The 22,198-nt window shown below is 57.6% G+C and overlaps 1 protein-coding gene across 1 annotated transcript; it reads left to right on the top strand.

Moving 5' to 3' along the window:
• The first annotated feature begins 448 nt into the window (after positions 1-448).
• On the top strand, positions 449-21,649 carry ASIC4 (acid sensing ion channel subunit family member 4). Its single transcript, XM_054586139.1, has 9 exons — positions 449-1,045; positions 16,218-16,362; positions 16,460-16,587; positions 16,773-16,935; positions 19,366-19,519; positions 20,670-20,761; positions 20,837-20,916; positions 21,244-21,348; positions 21,536-21,649. Exons 1-9 carry the CDS (start codon positions 464-466, stop codon positions 21,647-21,649), a joined length of 1,563 nt encoding a protein of 520 aa, XP_054442114.1. The 5' UTR covers positions 449-463.
• Positions 21,650-22,198: the final 549 nt, after the last annotated feature.

Raw genomic sequence — 22,198 nt, 5'->3', positions numbered from 1 at the left:
CCCCTCCCCTGGCCTGGCTCCTGCCGCCCGTGCCGCCGGTGAAACGCTGTTGACATGTCCTGAATTATTAAGCACGGGGTGGGCTCCGGAGCACATGCTGAGCGGAGCGGCTGGGGCTGCGCGGCGTGGCGGAGCAGCTCACTCGCTTGCTCGCAGGGACACACGCAGGGGCTGACAGCTGTGCTGGTGCTGATAAGGGAAGCCACAAGGAGACGATCGAGGAGAGAGACAAGCGGCGGCAGAGGCAGCAGCGGCAGAGGCAGCACCAGGGCTGCGGAGCTGCTCGGAGTGGGAGTGACTCCCCCACCTCAGGCCCCCACCCTGTCCCCATCCTCCTCCAGCTTGCCCTGAGTTTAGAAGAGCAGCCGCTGCCACCACCGACACTCCGGAGGGCACCGGGGGCTGCTGGCCAGGGAGGGACAGGGGCAAGGAGGCTCTGGCCAGTCCCAGCAGCCGGGGACAGATGCCGATCGAGATTGTGTGCAAAATCAAATTTGCAGAGGAGGATGCGAAACCCAAGGAGAAGGAGGCAGGGGATGAGCAGAGCCTCCTGGGGGCTGCGCGGGGGGCAGCAGCACCCCGGGACCTGGCCACCTTTGCCAGCACGAGCACTCTGCACGGGCTGGGCCGGGCCTGTGGCCCAGGCCCCCACGGACTTCGTAGAACCCTGTGGGCACTGGCTCTACTCACCTCGCTGGCTGCCTTCCTGTACCAGGCGGCAGGCCTGGCCCGGGGCTACCTAACCTGGCCGCACCTGGTGGCAATGGACCCTGCTGCCCCAGCCCCAGTGGCGGGCTTCCCAGCTGTCACCCTCTGCAACATCAACCGCTTCCGGCACTCTGCACTTAGCGACGCTGACATCTTCCACCTGGCCAATCTGACGGGGCTGCCCCCCAAAGACCGGGACGGGCACCGTGCCGCTGGCTTGCGCTACCCGGAGCCTGACATGGTAGACATCCTCAACCGCACTGGCCACCAGCTTGCCGACATGCTCAAGAGCTGCAACTTCAGTGGGCACCACTGCTCCGCCAGCAACTTCTCTGTGGTGAGTCCTGCCCACCGGCCCGCCTGGCTTGGGGTGGCCAGAGGCCGGGGGGAGTGGCGGTGGTGGTGCGTGGGGGCATCCTCAACAGGGTTTCCCTTCCTTCCGCCACCAGAGGCTGGCCTCGAGTCTCCCCCACGCTCGGTGTCTCCCTCTGGCTCCACAGCCGCGGAGCAGGGCACACTCAGGGGCTTACCCCGGCGCTGCTGCTGCTCCTCTTCTTGGCCCTGCTGCGGCGGCGCCCGGGCCTGGGGCCGGGGTCCTGGAGTGGGCCCCGGGGCCCCACAGCCAGTCCCCTGGCAGGGAAGGGGTGCCCCACGCCAAGGCTGGACCAACTGACCCTGCGTGTCTCCTGTGACTTCTGGATTCTTCTCCTCACCAAATGAGGGTGATGGGGAGAGGGTGCCTGGGGGCGCTCCCGCAGGGGAAGGACTCAGACAGCCTCCTGGGGAGCTGGCCCGCCCGGCAGGCTGGAGAGAGATGATCTTCGTGTACACTGGGCGCCAGTGTCTCTTCTGTCTCTGTGTCTCTCACACACACCCCCTTTCACAGACTCCCTCACACATCCCTCTTTCATGCTGCCCCCCTGGCTTCTCCCACTTTCCAGTCCCTCCCCTCCCCTCCGTTCCCCGATCCCTGCTGCTCCCTTGCCCGGCTCTGGCTCTGACACTGAGGATCACTCATTCACTCTATTCGCTCCTCTGTGCATGGCTCGCCCTCACTGCTGCTCGGCACACACCCCACACACACCCCCCCTCAATGGCTCGGGGCCACAGTTCCCTGCACACTCCCTGTCACACGCACTCAGTGCACACTCGGTGTCCCTGCGGCTACACTCACGTGCACACCTGCACACCCACACATCTAGAGAGCGACTTATCTCTGTGCTCACATCCCACCTCTTACCTAGCTGCCAAAGACAGGGTCATGCTGTGGATGCCATGCCCTCCTGTGACAACCCTCTCCCCATCTATCCCAACCCCTGGTCCCCGCGTGGGGACCGCTGCCGCCATCTCTCACAACACAACGCGAGTCAGTGGGGGGTGTGTCTTGTACGCTGTCTGTCAGTACTCCGTTCACCCAGTCGTGGGGTATCTATTATTCCTGCTGCTTGAGATGACTGTCCCCAGTCCAGTTTACTCCCAGTATGGTGTACATGTGTGTTTTCATGTGTGTTGCCACTGCCTAAGCGTATGCACACATGCATGTTGTCAACATGGTGCCCGCCCCAGCCCCGGCTCCGGGGCCGGCCCAAGGGATGGGAGACTTTCCCTCCTCAGGACCCGGCCACCCGCTACGCAGGTTCTCACTCACTCACTGCCCCAGTATCACCAGGGAACAAGCTCCCACTAGGTGCCTGGCTCCCACCAATGTCTGCAGCCTCTAGGTCCTCTGTCATATAGTCGGGGGGAGTTGGGTAGAAATGGAGGAAGGGACAGAGGGAGAGGATAGTGCTGGGATGGGAATCAGGGGCACTGACCCGTCATGTGGCTACAACCCCCTCTTTTAGCAAAAAATCACCTCCCCCATAGCCAGGGCTGTGAGAGTCCCCCAAAGGAGGTGGGGTACGGAGTGTGAATGTGGACTTTCAGATCCGTGGGGTTCCTCTACACAATGCCCTCACCCCTGAGTTGGGGGGACAGAGCCCAGTCTCAGCAGGTGCTGTTGGGGCAGAAATCAATGGGGGCTTTGTGTCCCTGAGTGGGGGTTTGTGTCCCAGGCCCTGGCTGGGGGTGGGAAGGGAAGGAGAAGAGGGATGGAACCTCAGTGGGAGCGAAGGAGAGGAAGAGATGGAGGGACGAGGAAGCAAGATGAGGTAGGCAGGGGTTCCCCGCCTTCCCATCAGGAAAGGAGCAGGTGCCAGAGGATATGGGGAGAGAGAGTCCCTCCCTGGTCAGGGCTGGCGAGTCTCTCTGAATCCTGGGGATGCCCCGGCAGAGATAAAAGTGGCCTGGCGCGGGCCCTGGGGCTGGAGAGAGGAGGGCAATACGAACTGTGGTCTCAGCTCTGGGGCTGCCGCAGGACGGTGAGGGGGTGGAGCGGAAAAGCAAGCATCGAGGGGCAGGAAATTCCCTTTGGATCCCGCTCCCACTACGCCCCACCCAGCACAGACCCCCACACCCTTCTGCCCGCACCCCGCCACAGCCCCTACCTGCCAAGCGTAACTCTCCCTTGGGCTTGGCATCCTGGGGCTGAGACTGCTGCGAATTCACAGGGCCTGGGGTTGTGGGTTGGGATGGGGACCGTGATCTACGGCAATGGGGAAGACGGGGTGCCTTGTTGTGGCAAGATGCGGAAAGGAGTGTGGAGGCAAAAACAGCGGGTCTCTGATGAGGGCATGAGGCCCGTGATGCACTGTGCTGAGATAGGGGTTTGGGATCTGTGGTGAGGAGATGGGTACAGGGACCAGTGGGTGGAGTCCCTGCCAGGGCGTGAGTGGCGAGATGCTCAGTGACAGGGACAGGCTTTGAGAAAGGGGCTGTTGTGTGTTTTTTGTTGCTTTTCTTGTTTCCTCCTTTCCACTCCCCACTCTGCTGTGACCTTTCCTCCGGAATCCAAGTTAATAAATGTCACATTTTCCAGCCTATTTTTATTCCGGGTAATGCGCCCTCCCCCAGGCCCCTAAGCTGCTGCTCTTGCCTCTGCTACTACTACAATCGCTCTCCCCCCGCCAACCCCACATTCCCTGATAGCCCCTCACTGACTCCCAATCAGTCACCCACTCAATCAGTCATCATGGCGTTCTGAGCGCCTACCAGGTGCCAGGCTCCCTGCCGGGTGCTGCGGGGGAGAACAAAGAAGGGAAACCCCAGTCTCCAGTCCCTGTCCTCAAGCAGCCTACAGTCTCGTGGTAGAATGGGGACAGGCCACTCCAAAGCTTAACTAACCATGCAAGAGTTAACCAGCCATGCAAGCCAAGCGGTGTCATGAGGTACCAGGATTAATTGCCAAATTAGGTACATGGATAGTAAGAGCCTCAGTTCAGAGAGGGAGGCCACTCTGGGCCAAAGAAAATTGGGAAGGTTTGAGGAATGAGCCAGGCTGGGCCGGGAGAGGTTTGGAGAGGGGAAGAGGAGTGGGGAGAGAGGAGAGAGGGCCCCAGGTGAGGATGCCCTCACCTCTTCACCGAGCTCCCCTCCCCCTGCCCCCCTTCTCCTTTTTCCCTTCCCGCCACTTACTCTCCTACCACCCACTCCCCCCTCTGCCTCCTAGTTTTACCACCACCTATGTGTTCGCCCTTTCCTCCCTGACTCCTTCCACCATCTGCTCCCCCGCTCCAATGCTCCAAGGCCCATCTAGACTTTCCCCACTGCGGCTTGCTCACAGCCTGCCCACTTACTAGAAGGCAGAAATCACTCTTTCTTCCTAGGCATCATTTCTTTAGCTGTAAAATGCAAGGATGACTCTAAAATTCAGCATCTCCTCTCAGCTGGGGACTGTACGGTATGGCAGTCAAGTGTGTGGGTTCTGGAGCCAGACCACGTGGATTCGAACCTTGGCTCTACCCTTTAAGCTGTGCGCCCTTGAAGGAGGCAAAAAAGCTTCCATAAGCATCAGTTTCCGTAGTCATTAAATAGAATATTAGAACCTAAAAAATGTGGATGGTTGTGTGGATTAAAGAGATAGCTTAGCCCAGTACCTGGCACACACAGAGTGTCAGCTGTTAAAATGCCACCACCCCAACTCCTGGCTCTCTTTAACCTGTCACCAGCACCACCTGCCATTTTCTGACCCATACACTGGCATCTTCGCTACTCTCCGTCGCCTAGCCTTCCCCCTTTCGAGACCCTCAGGCCCACACTCTCTCCTTCCCCTGTCACAGTGTCCCCGTGCTATGCAACGTCCCCGCCAAATATTCACGCGCACACTGCATAGGTGCAGGAGTGGGAGCACGCACTGGAGATCACTGCTATCCCACAGGACATTCTGTGATGACAGAAATGTCCTGTCTCTGCGCTGCCCCACATGGTAGTCACTAGCCACCCTGGCTATTGAGCATCTGAAATGTGATTAGTGTGACAGAGAAAATGAATGTTCAATTCAAATAGCCGCATGTGGCTAGTGGCTGCCGTATTGGACAGTGCGGCTCTGGCCCTAGGAGCGATGAGGTTCAGACTGCCAGATTGGGCGGGGCTAGGAACTCCAACTGGTATCAAAGAATATAAGGCGACAGCTGTGGGCTGTGATTGGAATCCTGGCATCTAATCTCTGGGCTGAGGTCCCAGGTTGAGCTGAGGATAGAGCCTGTGTCTGAGGACATCGAGGTATCTGGAAACACCACGTGAGCCGTACACCTTTCTTCCCAGGTGCAGGACCTGGCCTTGGTCTTTTCTCTTCCATTCTATTGTCTGGAAAATTGAGGCACAGGGGAGATGGAGAATGAATCCTTGAGGAGACTGGGGTATAATCCTGCCCCTCTCTGCGGGGTCCTCAGGAGTCCAGGAAGCCCCCCGGAAGGGCAGGTGACCAAGGACCTGTGGGCGCTTCACTGTCTCCATCCTCTCTCGGCTCTGACTTCCCTCCCCCTTCCAACCCTCCTTCTGCACATGCTGGTGACTGCCGAGACTATTAATCACTCGCCCTGTTCTCTTCCTCTCTACTAATCAGGCACAATTAGACAAGGCCTCTTCCAGCTGGGCAGTCCCCCTCCCTGTCCTCCTCCCTCCTCTCCCAGCTCCACCCCAGCTGCCACCAGGACAACGCAGAGGCAAGGGGAGCAACATGCAAGCTCTCTGTCACTCTCTAGCTTCCCTGACCCCCAATCTGAGGCCCCTTAGCAAACCCCTGCCTTCTGTCCAAGCTTCCTACTGAGCCTGCTCCCTTTCCTGCCGTGGTCAGGCCAATATTGACAGTCTCTGCTGCTGTCCTTGGTCACCCTTGGTGGGCACCAAGGAGGGGCCACTTTACGCACAGCCCAACTCCATACCTTTGCCACTGGCTCCAAAGGCCTGAAGGCTGCCCCTTGCCTTCTTGACTCTGGGAGGGAGGGGGTATCCACTGAGGTTAGTCTAGGGCTCTTACTACAAAATGAGCTTACTCTGATCCTCATCCCCTGTCCAGCCCTCCGTCCCCTCTGGTTCCATTTTTTCCTGAGGCATGAAACTTGAGAACATCTAATTCAACATTTAGTCCAGGGCTGGTCCTGCCTTCTGGAGCCAGGCAGGTCAGGCTGAGGAGGGCACACAATCGGGAAGGGTGGGATCTGAGGAGAACTGAAAATCTCATCCTTGAACGGAGCTGTTCCAGCTAACCGTTGCCCTATGGTCAGGGATGCCCAGTGTTGGTGGGGGTTGGGGAGGTCTTCCAAGTTGTCCAGAGAAGCCCTTAGCCTTGACTATTTTAATAAAATTTTTCCTGATTAAAAAAATAATACTCCGAGGGCTACCCACAACTCAATTACAGAAATCCAGTGTACCAGCCCTCACTTGCCGCTGTGCCACTGGCTGCTGCCCCTCAGGCCCTCCTGGAGGGGGCGCTCTCAGTCGGGCTGATACTCATTGGCCAGTGGAGTTGGTAGAGGGGAATTTGAGTGGTGTTGGCGGAGCAGCCAAGGGCAGGGGCTGTTATTGTTACAGAGGGCTGGTCTGCAAGGGCAGCGGGAGGGCCATGAGGGACGTGCCCCCACCCGGCCCCACTTAGCAGCCCAGTGGCCTCTTCATTAATCAGGAATCAGCCCAGAGCTGGGCTCATTATCAGCGCAGCTTCTCACGGCACTGCCGGAAGATGCTGATTAGCATTTGAAGAAATGGCCCCCACGTCCCCCTCCCGTCTCTCCTCCCTCTATCTCCCCTACCCGTGCTCCTTTCTGGACTCCCACCCTTGCCCTTCTGTTTCCCGGAGGAATCTGCTCCCTCTTGTGGCTGGCGGCGGTGTTGCCTCTGCTCGGCCCAGGCCGGGGGGCAGGAAGGATCGGGAACGGAGGACAGGGAGGCAGGAGCACCCAGGGAGCACCAGAACCTCAGGGTTGCTCAGGTTGAGACCCTGGGGGGAGGGGAGAGAGTGGCTGCCGGCTGCAGACTAAGGGTAGTCAAGTAGAGATGGGCAGTCACCCTGGAGGAGGGAAGGAGAGGGCAGCCTCAGGCTGGTGAGTTATCAGTGTTTCCCTGCCCTATCAGGCTCTCCCGGCAATGCCACCTCCTTAGTGCAGCTGGAGTGGGGACAGCCAGAAACCGCGGACAAGAGGCCCGAGGGTGGTTTCTTGGGTTATATTATTTTTTTGCAAATCATGGTGCAGGCTTAGGGTCTTGGAACCATCCCAGATGAATGGGAGTGTAAGGCAGGAGGAGGGACAGAGACTCAGAAGGTGGAGGTAGGAGGGTCCAGAGAACTGCGTGTTTTCCAGAAGGGGTAGAGGGTGCCTGCACGTCTTACCCTGGCTCCCAGGCCAGAGGATGGAGGCGCTGGAAATCCACCCTCCCACCCCGCAGTGTTCACCATGCCCTTGGGACACCCGGTTTGGGTTGGAGGGAGAACCGTTCCAGAGAGACAGGCAAGGGCTGCAGCAGCCGAGGCAGCAGCGAGAGTTCAGAGAGGAGCCACGGGATGATTAAGGGGAAATGGAGGATTGATTTAGGAGGAAAGATTAAAGGAGCTAAATCCGTGGCGCTTGGCTCAGCGGTGACTAAGCGTGGACAGGATAATAGCTTACAAATGTGTGAAAGGTGTAAATACCAAACGGGGGAGGGGTGGCGGCTCGGCGGGCCAGGGAAGCGGGGCGGGGGCTGGGCAGCCTGGGGGGGGGGGCGCGCTGAGGACCCCGGGCGACTGCCCCATACGGCTGGCCCTTCTCCAGTGGGTGTGCGTGGGGAGGAAAACGGGTTGTTGGGGAGTCCCAAGCCCCAAGCAGGGGTTCTGTTTACGGGGCGCAGCTTCGCCGGCCAGGTGCTGCCCTCCAAGTCCCACTCCCACCCCACTGGGGCCCTAGGTCCAGGGTTCAAATCCCACCCGAGTCCCTCTGCGCCTCTTGGCAGCAGGCCTTTCCTGCCTCCCTCAGGCCCGCCAGGCGGACCCGGCTCGGCAGGCCTCTCCCCCGGCCCCCGCCTCGTCGTCCAGCCTCTGGCCCCCTCTCCCCTCCCCGGCCGGGCGGGCGGCGGTGGCTCCCTCCGCGGTGGAAGCCTCTGGCGCCGCTGTGTGCGGAGGTCACTTTGCCGAGGAGCTGGGAGCCGAGGGAATGCAAATGAGGCAAACCCAGGGAGGAGAGCGGAGGAGCCCAGAGGAGACGGGAGGGAGGGCGCTTTGATGGATGCCTGCCCCGCGGGAGAGAGGAGAAGGCGGAAGGGAGCGCGAGGCGCTGGGTGCAGCCCTCTGGGTGTGGCGCTCTGGGTGCGGGTGGGCCCGGCTGGACGCCAGGGTGCCTGTGCGGGGCTGAAGATGGGGCCGGGCGGGGGTGGCGATGGGGCCCAGAGCGGCGCACACCCACCCACCCACCCACTGCCGCCACCACCTCCACCGCCGCGGCCGCTGCCGTCTTCTCAGGCTTGGCTCCTGAGCCCCGGCCCGGCCGTGGGTTTGTGCTCCGCTGTGAAAGCAAAACTCTTCAATGCCCAACTTCGCATCGAGGAGCGGGAATGTCAGGGAACGACTTCGTTATACATTAAAAATATTCCCGCCTGGAACATTGACTTTCTAGGGTTTAAGGCCTAGGCAGCCGTTACCTGGGAATAGGTTTAGCTGCTTACCTGCGTCTTGGAGGCCTGAGCTCTCCTCTCCGTTGGAAATGCGGCGCTCGCTAGGAATGACAGCGTCCTGCCGCGCGGCCCCGAGTTGTCCCCGGCTGCCAGCGCGGCCTCGGCCTGGCAGCACACGGCCTGGACCCGGTTCCTACTGTTCTTCCACCAACCCTCACATTTACATTTGAACAAATCCTGCGCCCATTTCCTCTTAGACCTACAGCACTTCTACTTTGGGGAGGAAGTCACGCTGAAAAGCACTTGAGTGACTGTAGAGGTGAGGGGGGGAGGTGAGCTGTGTTGGCCGTGCCGTAAGCGCCGGGGTCAGGCTGCTTGGAGAGAGGGTATTCTCCCTCCGTCTGACTGTGGCATGTCTGATGCCCTTCCCGGGTGGGCAGCTGGGCTTGCTCTGGGCAGCTCCGCTCTCCAACCCCATCGAACCCCTGTTCCACTGTCAGAGGATGGGCGCCAGTCCCCCATCCTAGCCCTGATCACAACCAGGAACGATCGGGTTGTACCTGTGCGTTTTGTGTTTTGTTGCCCACTGCTTTGCACCTGGCTCAGAGTGTAGGTGCTCAATAAACACTTTTTGAATGAATAAATGTCTCTGCAGCCAGGCAGCAAACTCCTTCAGGGCTATGACTGTTTTGTCCTCTGAATCTTCCCCAGCCCCAAGCACAGGCCAACACACTGCAGGCCCAAGGAGTAGCTTTGGTCAAATCAGTTATTTGAACACACACCCTTTCTTGAGCACCGACTGTCCGCTGGTGCAATGCCAGCTATATCTCATCCCACAGTGGTCGTGAGCACAGACTTCAGCTCCAGACTGCCTCCAGTTTGGGTTTTTTGTGAGGATCGAGGAGCTAATAAAGCGCTTAGGACTGTGCTTGGCACAGAGCAGGCACTAAATAAATATTAGCTGTGGCTCTTATTTATGTATGTTGTCTCCTCATAATATCTCTAAATGGTGCCTGAATTCACCTGAATGGAATCCAGGTGAAAAGGGACTATTATTATTCCCATCTTACAGATGAGAAACAGAGGATCCAGGAGGTTAAATGCCTGAGTCCAAATCCCATAGACAATAAGGGCAAGGTACAGATGTGAACCCCGTTGGGCTTCTGGCCTGTGCCCTGGTGCTGCTTCCCATCTGGTGCGAGCCCTATCTCAGAGCCTGGGGGTTTTGCTTTGGTAGAGCTCTGTCTTCTACGGAGCCCTGTCTCTCCCAAATTGCTAAGAGAGCCTTAACCAAGGTGCATGAGGCCCTGTGAGAATGGGCCTGGTATGAATCCAGGATCAAAATGGCTGCACCATCTTGACAGGAAGCTGTTCCCCAAATAGGCTTCCACTTTTCTTGAGCTGGTCTCTCACCCTCATGACTCAACTTAGGAGAAGTAGCACCCATTCCTTCTGTACAGATGAGCCATCCCAGGCTCGGAGGGGTTGAATCACACACCCAAGGTTGTTCGTCCAAGGCTGGTGGCCAAGCCAGAATTCGAACCCTGTTTTATCAGGCTTCAAAATGCGTGCCCCTTCTCCCATGTATTAGCCTATGTGGATCTACTTCTGGCGCCACATACAATGGTTGATCTCTGCCCCAGCTTGGTGCTTATTGGTCTCTACAACACTCTTAGTACTAATATTGAGGCATCATGTATATGATTTCACTTTGCAAATGGCTCTCCTCTATTGGTTCTCTTTTGAGACAACCGCCTTATGAAATAAATCGGGTGGGAATTTCTATCCTCACTTGACAGATGAGGAAACTGAGGCCCAGAGAAGTCAATAAACCACTTTACTAATCAGGTTTATATAGGTTGTCAGTGGTGGAGCAGGAGCTGGGACCAGGGTCTCCTGATGCCTCCCCTGGGAGTGACCGGGCTCAGCGGAGAATGCTGGCACCACTGTGGGGGCTGGGTTCTCGTTTTGAATTTGCCCCCTGTTTTGTGTACTCTAGGACATGCACCTTGCCATTCCTAGACTTCTGTTTTGGCCTGTGTACACTGAGGGTTTGGACTGCGTGACTTCCAGCTTCCTCCAGGGCAGACACCCCAGGCTTTGCGAGCTGGTGCCATCTTCCCTCCTCTGCCCCTCCAGAGGATAGAGGAGGAGGAGACTTCAAACCTGGATGCTTGTGCTACCCCTGAGTAAAACTGAGCCAGAAGTGCTCCACACCTGGGTATATGAGGATGCATCCCTTTCTGCTGGACCCCGGGGGACTGCAGGGTGAAGAGGCAACGATCCCAGGGGTCTACATGAGAGGCTTGGGGCTGGACTGAAGCAGAGGGGAGCTGATGGAATTGGAAGAGGGGGATGAAGCTGCCATGGAAAAGGGGGTGGTGCCAGGACCTTGGCAGAGGCAGGGTGCCCAAAACGCAGCGGAGATAAAGCCCAGGCTGCAGATTAGCTCCGGGATTAGCCCGGCCTCCTCTGCTCCTCCTGGCGGCTCCTTATCTTCTGGAGGCTGGGCACTCTCCCTCACAGCTGTGAGCCCTGGACCTGCTAATTGACTGTTAACCCCACTGGCTGTGTGACTACAGAGAGGATGAGGGGGTGGGGACCGGTGGAAGAGAGTGCAGGCAAGCCAGCCAGAGGATATGGGAGCTGTGGGTAGATGGAACTGAAGGGACAGAGAAGAGCCACCGTTTGGGTCTGTCCCAACCCCTGATCACTGTCTGGGGCAGACCTGGAGGAAGGGCAGGGTGAAGGAGGGGAGCGCACCAGGGTAAAGGTTTCCTTCTGGCTTGAGCAGGGAGAGCAACCTTAGGCCCAGGGAAAAGTCTAAGGGGAAGACAAGCGACAGAGACTGGACAGCTAGACAAAAGGACAGACAGAGAGGAGAGCAAACAAGATGGAGATGTAGACAGCAAAAGAACACGGGGCGGGTGGGGGCGGGCCAACGGGATGGAGAGACGGAGGCCGCGGGGATGGACAGGGTGACAAAAGGCAAGGGGCAGAGAAACAGAGACCAAGTGGATAACTGATTGGATGCTGAGGACAGACAGGCCAGGGGGAGGGACTTGAGAGAGAGACTGAGATCAGGGGACAGAGGCTAGGGAGACAGGCTGACCCAGAGCGGGTCCAGGCTAACACTAAAGGGAAGGTGGTCCGAGAGGGACAGGCAGAGGCTGGCCAGAAGGAAGCTGGTAGAGAGGTCCAAGGGTCTGCACGCAGCACAGATGGATTCTTATCAAGCAGCAGTCCAGCCTAGGTCCAGAAGGGCTCTGGGAGGCCACGTGCTCAGCCTAGGGCCAGGAGGGTGGACCTGGAAACCAAGGCAGAGAGCAAGGGAGGGCACAGAAAAAAGAGGGCCAGACGGAAGGAGGAGGTGAGGTCTGAGATGCGGACAGGGTCCAGAGGCTGCGCGGCTGGTGGTGGGTCATCTGGAGATAGCCCCTCAACTCATCGGAGCGCAACCGGGCCTGGGACCTGCCCCTTTGCATGGCTGAGCCTTGGACTTTCAACTTCTGTACACACACCCTCCTTTCAGGCCAGTCCATGGAGAGAGAGCAGTGGCCAGCCGGTGGGACCTTGTGGCTGAGCGGTCGTGCCGTCTCCATGGAGGAAGCTGTGGGCTGTGCTGCCACAAATATTCTGCCACTTAGGAGCTGGCGGCTCCACCTGCCACTGCCTGCCTGGCCCAGGGACCGTCTCCAGAGCAACGTTCAGCTTTGCCCAGCAGTTGGGCCTGACCCGGGCTATGCAGGTGGCCTGGCCCTGCCAGCCTGGCCTGTCCGTTTCCCGCAAAGTATAACCATCAGACCCAAAGTCCTTCCACCCATTGCCCTTTGTCACATCCACTCTGCACAGCCACCTCAAGGCAGGGGTGCCAGATAACCACTCTCCTCCAAAGCCATTAGAGACAAAGCCTTCCCCATTGGCTTGGCCCTGCACAGCGCTGGGTTCAGTGTGGTGAAATGTGTATCTGTGTGTACCTGTTGGAGGTACCAGGTAGGGAGGCTGCCCCAAACCCACCCAGGGTGAGGAATCTACCTGAGTCATGCCTTCACTGAGCACTACCGGATGTTTTAGAAACTCTGTTTTGGCATTGGGTTCAGTTCCGTTTGAACATCTGCTGCCATTTACTTGCTGTATGTCCTTAGCCAAGTCACTCTTCCTCTCTAAACTTTCTCATTAGTAAATGGAGGCAATACTACTTAGCTCACCTGGTTGTCTTGGAGGCTCAAAATTCAAAATAGACCAAAGGCATGTAACACAGGGCCTAGTACAAAGTGGGGATGTTGGATGGTGTTCACTTTGCACTTCTTCCCTCTACCTCATGCCTCCTGCAAATTGCCCTGGGCCTGCCGAGATGGTAAAACTTGGCTCTTGGCCTCAGGCAGCGCGCAGTCCCCTGGATGAGGCTGAGCTGTGGAAAGACCACGAGTCGCCGACTGTCAGGGCCTGCTGCTGGGGTTCAGCATGCTGGGGCTCACGAGTGAGCAGTTCACTTCCCGGGTCCCCCGTGCAGCTCACGCCTTCGTTAGCCTCTCCAATGGAGCATATGCTCAAAACCGGCTGCATCAGCAAAAGCTGATTCCAACATCTTGGCCCGGAATAGGAAGAGGGTGGGTGATTTGAAAATTGATGCAAATACTTATATATTTCCTTCTGCCTTTCTCACACCACTGGGGACACAGAAATCTTGCACTCAGTCTTCTTCAGGGTTCCCCCCACTCCAGTGAGAGGGTGCGTCTAGCTGGTCTCTCCCCACTCCATCTAGGGCCTTTCTACTCAAAGTGCAACCAGCAGGTGGTTAGAAATGCAGACTCTGAGTCCTGTGCCCTCCACCCCCCACCAAAGCGTTTAACACAACAGAACCTGCATTTAAAGAGATCCCCAGGGGCTTTGTGTGCTAGTCACCACCACACAAGTTTGTGAAGCCCTGATCTTGGAGATTTTGGCAGATCAGCTCCCCTCTCTGAGCCTCAGTTTCCTCATCATTAGGACGTAGGGTGGTTGTGAGGATGCAACTGGAAACAGTGTGTAAGCATTTAGCACAGTGCCTGGACCAGAGAGAGTGCTCTGGAACCATCTGTGATGTCTACTACTGCCCCACACATGGACACAGCAGGGAGTTGGCCAAGGGTGAGACAGAGTCAAGAACCGGGACCCAGGAGATGATGGGGATGCGGAAGGAGGAAGGGAGGGACAGGTGAGGAATTGAGAGGTAGCAGACAGGGAGAAGAAAGAGTGAGGAGGGTGTAGAGAGGAGTGATGGGGAAGGGGAGGAGAGCCAGGAGAAAAGGGGATGATGGGTGTTGGGTCACATTTCAGCTGAAACAGGAGCTGAGACTTGGTGGCGGCTTGGGCACCTACTAAGAATAAGCAGTGTCTTGCATCTAGATGAATTACACCTCTCCCGCTGACTGACTAGCTGTGTGACCCGTGAGTAATCGTCTGGTGAATTCAACCTACCCGATACCAGGGTGGCTGGGCGGACGAAATGGGGCAGCAGTAGATGTTGCCATGCTTTGTAAACTGCATGGTGCGTGTTCTGTTTCAGCAGTCTGAGGCAGGGCATTAAGGTGATAGGAGAACTATGTGAGAGGGGAGGTTCGGCAGGGTTGTTATCCTAGTGAGGATGGGAGACCTAACCTTGCCCCCAACAAGGGTGCTCCCAGCCCCCCAGTTCTTAGAACTCCTCACTCCCACTGCCCTGAACCCCACCCCCCTTCCTTCTACACCCTCCCTCTGAAGCTAGGCATTTAGGATATCTTTTCCCTAACATGCCTCATGCCTTTCCTCCCAGTTTTTGCCAGTGTATATATGTTCCCAAGGAGAGGGGAGGGGGAGCGAGAGAGAGTGATTGAGTGCGCCGACCCCTGGCCCCCAGGGACGGTGCTGCCTGTGATGGGTTTGACATGGGGGCTTGTCTCTGTGGGGCGAGCCTGACAGGGGGAAACTTGCGCTTGCCTCTCCCTCAACCTCCTCCCCACCCAGCTGCTGAGCAAATCCCCACCTCGGCTACAACCCTTGCTAGAGCCTTGGCTTCCATCCCCGAGGCGCCAGCGCCATCTGGTGTCTATGCAGGGGAGCTCTCCACCTGGCCGAAGACGGGGTTGCTTTCGGGGAGGCAGTAACTGCTTGTTAGTGTCCTTTGCGTTCCCGGGCACTGGGCCAGGTGCTGGGGACACCAGACAGGCTGACCGTTCCTGGGCAGCATAAACTCTATTGGGGGGTGGGGGAAGATGAACATTGAACTAGGAGGCAAACAGATAAACAATATCACCCCAGGCCTTTTTAAAAAATTTTTAAAAAAAGATTTTATTTATTTTTTAAGGAGAGGGGAAGGGAGGAAGAGAGAGGGAGATAAACATCGATTGGTTGCCTCTTGCACACCCCCAATCAGGGACCCAGCCTGCAACTCAAGCATGTGCCCTGACTGGGAATTGAACCTGCGACCTTTAGGTTTGCAGGTCGACCCTCAACTCACTGAGCCACACCACCCAGGGCTCCTCTTAGGTCTTGATAAGTACTTTGAGCAAAGCAACAAACAAGTTGATTGATGGGTGGAGGGTGAAACTATGAAACGTGTGTGTGATATATGAGTGTGCATATGAGGAAGAGACACTTAAGCTGAGGTTTAAAAGATGAACAGCTAGCTCTGGCTGGTGTGGCTCAGTGGATCGAGTGCTGGCCTGCAAAACCAAAGGGTCACCAGTTTGATTCCCAGTCAGGGCACATGCTTGGGTTGTGGGGCCAGGTTCCCAGTAGGGGGCACATGAGACGCAACCACATGCTGATGTTTCTCTCCCTCTCTTTCTCCTTTCCAGTCCCCTCTCTAAAAATAAAATAAATACGGAGGGACCTGCATGGACAAGGAAGGCCCAGATCTGGCAGGAGAGATTGGCATGTCACATGGGGACTTTCAGTTAGGGAAGGAGTCTGGCTGTATTCTGCAGGAAATGGAAAGTCATTGTTGGAGGCCGGCAGGTGACTTGTTTTGGAAGGAGCGCTCTGGCTACTGTGTGAGTGGCCTGGAGTCAGAGGCAAGGATGGACGAAGGGAAACCAGTTGGGAACGTACTGCCATGGCCAGCTGGGAGATGATGGTAGAAGAAATGCAATGTGGAAGGAAACTGGATACATTCTAAATAGATTTCAGAAGTAGAATTGGCCAAGACAGCTGCTGGTGAGGGAGAGGAGGTTTCAGGGATTCTGACCTAAGAAATTTTGTGGATAGTGGGGGCCTTTATTCAGAGGAGAAGAAAGGTGTGTGTGAGGGAGGCAGGATTTGGGAAGATGTCGAGTTCTGCTATTGATTTGTTAACATGGAGATGCCTTTTAATCATCTCAGGGAGGATACCAGTAGAAAAGATGGAGCTCAGGTGAGAGGCTGGGCTGTGGATTGATGGCTGGAATATAGGACAGGGCCCTCCGGTGACCCTGACGGGGGGCGGGGGAGGGGAGACAGGGAACCCTAAGCATAAGGAGTTGTCTCAGCCGCTCCTTCCATCTCCCCTTCTCTTCTCTCTCACACCCCACCCCCACCCCCGTCCCCAGGTCTATACTCGTTATGGGAAGTGTTATACTTTCAACGCAGACCCGCGAAGCTCCCTTCCCAGCCGGGCGGGGGGCATGGGCAGTGGCCTGGAGATCATGCTGGACATACAGCAGGAGGAGTACCTTCCCATCTGGAGAGAGACAAGTACGTAGGCGGGAAAGGGACAGGGCCGACCTGGGGGTTCTGGCCTGGGCCGCCTGCCTGGGGTGGCTGTTTAAAGCTCCCCTTCTCCACTGTGTAGACGAGACGTCGTTTGAGGCTGGCATCCGAGTGCAGATCCACAGCCAGGAGGAGCCCCCCTACATCCACCAGCTGGGCTTCGGCGTGTCCCCAGGCTTCCAGACCTTTGTGTCCTGCCAGGAACAGCGGGTGAACACCTCCAGCTGGGCATCGGGCTGGGCCCAAGGCAGGGCCTTTGGGTTAGAGGGATGCCGACCAGACCTGTCTTCCCAAAGCTCACAGCCCGGCAGTCCAGCCATGGACTTCGCTGGGGCTGCGAGCACTGGAGGGCTGGGGGGGACTCCTGGGCATGACCATCATACCCACCTCTGCAGCTGACCTACCTGCCCCAGCCCTGGGGCAACTGCCGAGCGGAGAGTGGGCTCAGGGAGCCTGAGCTTCAGGGCTACTCGGCCTACAGTGTGTCTGCCTGCCGGCTGCGCTGTGAAAAGGAGGCCGTGCTTCAGCGCTGCCACTGCCGAATGGTACACATGCCAGGTGGGCACCCTGCCTCCCCACTAACCCTCCGTGCCACGCTGCCAGGCTCCAGAAGCTCCAGGAGCAGAGCACTGCTCATGTGCATGAGCAGGTGCATGTGTGCAACATGCGTGCATGTCTATATCCATGTGAGTGTACTTGTGTCTGGGATTTTATGCACGTTTTACAATACGCATGTGGAATGCATGCATGCATATGTATTTATGCCAACACATGCCCATGTATACCTGTACCTGTGTACTTGTGGGGGGTTTGTGCATATGCTTGAACATGTACATATGCATTTGCATATGTACATTTTCATGCTTATATGCACGAGCATGTACACAGTCATGCCTGCATGTGTATGTGCAAACATGCCCATTTGGGGCATGTGCGTGTGCGTGCATGAGTGTGCCCACATTTGGGAATGTGGTGGGAGATTGGGGATCGAACCCTAGACTCCAGGAATAATCTTCTCTCCTTTTAGGCAACGAGACCATCTGCCCACCAAATATCTACATTGAGTGTGCCGACCACACACTGGGTCCGTGCTGCCTGCTCCCTTTTCTGCCTCTCCCTCACCCTCCTCTTCACCCCTCTGTCCACCCTTCTCCTAACTGCTTTGGCTCTCCTCCTCCCAGCCTCCCCCTGAGGGGTTCTTCCTGGGGCTTGAGACTTATCCCATACCTCCAGGGGTCTGAGGACCTTTGCAGGTGTGGACGTTTGGTAAGTGGAGGCAGCAGGGTGAGGGGCTGCAGAGAATCCAGGCTTCCTGTCTTGGTTCAGCAAATACGCTGGCCTTTCTGGGGAGGTGAAATGACTCCTTTCTTGGTGCGAGGAAAAATGCTTTGCTGGCTCTCAGTGTGGGTAAGGCAGACCCTATTTGTGCATAGGTCCTGTCTGATCTGCAATTCATTCACCCATTCATTCATTCATTGTACAGGTACTTACAGCCTGTGTGAGTGCTGGAGGCAAGAGGGGGCGGGCAAGAGGGGGAACAAGAGCCCTGCCCTTGTGGAGCTCTCTGCTGGGCAAGGCTGTGGACAGGCATCACAACAAAGTGTGTTCGTCCTTGGGTAGCAGAAACTCAGGGATCCTGCAAGGCCCTAGGGCAGGGCATGCAGCACCCCTGGGAAGGCGAGAGGATTCCTAGATGTAACAGGGTCACCCAGGTAAAAGGGGAGTGTGTTCTAGACCGTAAGAACAGCACATACTAAAGACCTTGTGGCCAGGAAGAGCATGTGTCAAGCGCATTGCAAGATCTGTGTGGCTGGGGGGCAGAGAACACAGGAGGGGGAGCGGAAGAGTGGGGCAGGGGAAGAGTAGAGGAGGCCCTGGGAAGCCAACGGTGGCTGAAGGCAAGGCAAGAACACTCTCTGATTTTAGGAAGGTGACTCTGACTAGATGTAGGGAGTGTGAGACTAGAAGCAGGGTGACTGGTAAGAAGATCGTTGCAATAATCCAGATGATGGAGCTGTGGGAGGAGATGCTGAGGCCATAGTATCACATGGAGACCTTCTGTTCCGCACACCAACTGCGCCAATCAAAGGGGTGATCGAAGAGTGTCTAGTGAAGGAACAGATGTGTGAGCGGGGATAAGTGAACCACAAGGGGTGGTGAGACTCCACAGGACTAGCAACACCGGGGGGCTTTACTCCCCCAGGCCTGGATGGGGACAGGAAGGGGCCCTACTGGAGCCCAGAGAGGGAGCTTTGGCTGTCCGAGAGGCCCATGGATGGGAGGTGCGGGCACGAGAGGAGCAATGAAGCCTCTGCCAACTACAGCCTGGCAGTAAGGAGGCAGGCAAAGCAACACCCTGGTATCTCTCCCCTCCTTGCCTTCTGGTCCTGCTGGGGCCTCCCATTGGCCAAGCCAAACCCGAAGCCAGAAGACGAAGGAGTCTAGGTGACACATTTGCCAGAGCTCAGCCTGCTGGCCACAGAGAAAGGCAGAGGAGAGTGGAGGGTGGATCTAAAGGGGTAAACAGAGAAAACCCAGCATACTGAGCATATGAATCCTGTCCATCCACTTTTGTCTGTCCGTCTGTCGGTCCATCCACCCATCCACTCATACACCCACCCATTCATCCCAGCATCCACTCCAGGTCCCTCGTGTGTCTGAGGCCTCATGCATTTGATCAGCTCTGGTAGAGAGGCCATGCCCTGCCTCTGAGCCATGAGGACCTCCCTGCCCTAGGGAGCTGGGGAACAGAGGGGACAAGCCTGTGGGCGGGTGCCTGGGACTTTTGTCTTCACCTGCTTTCTTGGATAGTCGGAAGCTGGTCCAGGAAGGGACTGCCATCCCGTGTCCTCTGGGCAGCACCAGGACTGGCCAGTGAAGGCCCTCAGTGCGGACATGGCTGCCTCAGGACAGCCTCTGCGGCTGGCGGGCCTCTGGGCCACCCAGCCCTCCCCCCACCCCTCTGCAGTTGGCACCTCTGTGTTGCAGACTCCCTGGGTGGGGGCTCCGCGGGCCCATGTTTCTGTCCTACTCCTTGCAACCTGACCCGCTACGGGAAAGAGATCTCCATGGTCAGGATCCCCAACAGGGGCTCAGCTCGGTACCTGGCCAGGAAGTACAACCGCAATGAAACCTACATACGGTATGTGTGTGCGTGTGTGCATGTGCGTGTGTGCGTGTGTGGTGGCGGAGGCCACCCTCAACAGGCCTGGTGTGTGGCGGAGACAGGGCGTAGGGTGCACCTTTGTTAATAAAGCGTCTTCTGCCAGGAAGGCTTTTCACAGCCCTTTTCTCCTAACTAATTCCTACCCATCCTCCAAATCTCATTCTTTGTCTCCGCCTCCAAATGCCTTTCATTTGAGCTCCCACAGCACCCTGTACCTATCTCCGTCTTCCCATGTACCCCCTGTTGTAGAACGCTCTGTTTGTGCCTCTCGCTCCTCCAGCGACCTGGGGCTGTTAAAGGCACGTTGAGTGAATGCCGCGCTGAGGGAGGGAAATCGGAAGGGCTGGGAGAGGAATGCGGTGGCCGGAACGCTGGGCCCGGTCCAATGCCGCCAGTCTACAAACGCTGGGCAGCCTCTGAGGGCCGGGCCTGGTGCTGGGTCCTGTGGGGACAGAGTTGATTACGGCACAACACCCATGTATGGAGTGGCCCACGTGCGGCTGTGCAGTACTGCTTCTCAGGCCCCGGGAGGGGTGGATGTGCATAGGGTAGGGGAAGCCGGGGAGGTGTGAGCTGGGCCTCCGAGGACCCTGGGGCTGTGAGAGGAAGAGAAAGGAGGAGAGGGGGAGGCATCCCCGTTAGGGAGCTGTGGGATGGTGTGGAGACTGGTCCGAGTGGGGGCGGGGATGGGATGCAGGTAAGAAAGCAGCTTGGATGGGAAGCACAGTGCAACAGATCATGGGGCAGCCTTGGGAGTGTGGAAGGAGAATTTTGGAGTGCACTGTTGGGCAGAGGGAGCCACTGAAGGTTCTAGGGAGGTATAGGGATGAGGAACATGAATGCTCTTTGCTGCTTTAGAGGAGAAGGTAGGCGGGAAACTGCAGGCCTAGGCTTTTTTTTTTTTTTTATTTTTTTTTTTGCTTTCCCAGACCTTTTGCTAACCCTGCGTGTGAAGCGAACACACTTCTGGGACTGCATCCCCTCACAGCCTTCAGGAGTCTGAGGGAGTCACCAGCTTCCCTGCACAGGGGGTCTTGGGTCAGCACTGCTGGACCTGGGGTATCCCTGCCAGCCACCCCTCGGGGAAGATGGTCTCATGTGGACACCCTGCTTCCTGTCTCCGCAGGGAGAACTTCCTGGTCCTAGATGTCTTTTTTGAAGCCCTGACCTCTGAGGCCATGGAGCAGCGAGCCGCCTACGGCTTGTCAGCCCTGCTGGGTGAGACCTGGCCCAGATTCAACGGGCATGGTCAGAGAGGCCTGCTCCTTCTGACCCTGCTCTCATGCTCCCCAGGAGACCTCGGGGGACAGATGGGCCTATTCATCGGGGCCAGCGTCCTCACGCTGTTGGAGATCCTCGACTACATCTATGAGGCAAGGACGGGGCCTGTCTAGGGCCACCCACACGGAGAGATGAGGATGGGAGGAGGGGCTATGGGAAAGGCAAAGGGGCAGTGTGGACCTCCTGGTGGAGCCGGTCTGGCTGGGAAGGCAAGCTCTGGCTTCTTTGCCAGGGTCCCCTGGCTAAGTGGAAGGCCTGAGGGTTCTGAGAAGTCTGGAGAAAGGGAGGGGGAAGAGGACTGGGGAGTCCCACTGGGGGTCTGCTGGGCAGCAAGTCCTATAAGGTGGGCCTGGTTAGTCTGCCCCCTCCTCTACCAAGTTTCCTGAGCCCGCAGCTACCCCCCAACCCTGAACCCCAAGGTGTCCTGGGACCGACTGAAGCGGGTGTGGCGTCGTCCCAAGACCCCCCTGAGGACCTCCACTGGGGGCATCTCTACCTTGGGACTGCAGGAGCTGAAGGAGCAGGTGAGGATGAGCTCTGCAGGGCACGCGGCCAGCACCTTCTCCCAGGACTGGGTATCCCTCATGATTTCCGTACCAGCTTGTGAGAGGGGTTCCTGGGCTCCCCTGGAGCCTCTGCCCCACGGACAAGCGAAGACTGGCTGTATGAGGCTTGGAGGCATGGTTTGAACTCTCCCTCTCCACCTTGCAGAGTCCCTGTCCAAGCCGGGGCCAGGCTGAAGGTGGGGGAGCCAGCAACCTGCTCCCCAACCACCACCACCCACATGGCCCCCCAGGAGGCCTCTTTGAAGACTTCGCTTGCTAGGATGATGCTGTGTCTGAAAGGACCCAAGTCCGGGACTCCTCCCTGGATCTCCAACATAGTCTCTCCCTGCTCCTGGGACAGAAGGCCTGGGGGCAGCCCAAGGCCAGGGGAGGGGGGAGAGGGTGGTGGTGCTCACAGGAGAGAGACTCAGTTCCTGTTCTCACCAACTGTGGCAGCAGCTACTTCGCACAGTGGTTCTTTTTATCCCTACTCCCCTCCTGAGGCGGGCGCCCAGGGAGGGCTGGAGATCAGGCCATGGGCCCCCGGGGAGGGGAGAGGGGAGAGGGGAGAGGGGAGAAGGGAGGGAGGTGGAGAAAGCGGCCCACCCCAGAAGGGGTGGAATCCTCTGTATATTTGTACATATTTAGGGAGGACAGGGTGGGGATGGGGGTACAGATATAGAAGGTGGGTGGGGCTATGGGGGTGGGTGATTCAGGGACAGCCGGGGTCCCAGTCCTAGGGTGTCAGCAGGAGAGGGCGGGCTCCCAGGAGTCAGGGCTGCTGGGCTTCTCCCACTTCCTGCCTCTCTCCAGGCCCAGCTCCTTGTTT

The sequence above is a fragment of the Pteronotus mesoamericanus genome, unplaced genomic scaffold (genome assembly GCF_021234165.1).
Source record: "Pteronotus mesoamericanus isolate MK-2021 breed Mesoamerican mustached bat unplaced genomic scaffold, CSHL_Meso_final contig_90, whole genome shotgun sequence".
Taxonomy (NCBI): Eukaryota; Metazoa; Chordata; class Mammalia; order Chiroptera; family Mormoopidae; genus Pteronotus; species Pteronotus mesoamericanus.
This window is presented reverse-complemented; position numbering and strand designations above follow the sequence as displayed.

What these genes read in the sequence shown, in the direction of transcription:
- ASIC4 (XM_054586139.1), top strand. Translation starts at nt 464, where the DNA reads ATGCCGATCGAGATTGTGTGCAAAATCAAATTTGCAGAGGAGGATGCG. An exon ending in TGTCCTGCCAGGAACAGCGG is followed by an intron (nt 16,588 to 16,772) that starts GTGAACACCTCC and finishes CCACCTCTGCAG; the next exon opens with CTGACCTACCTGCCCCAGCC. An exon ending in TGCAGGAGCTGAAGGAGCAG is followed by an intron (nt 21,349 to 21,535) that starts GTGAGGATGAGC and finishes TCCACCTTGCAG; the next exon opens with AGTCCCTGTCCAAGCCGGGG.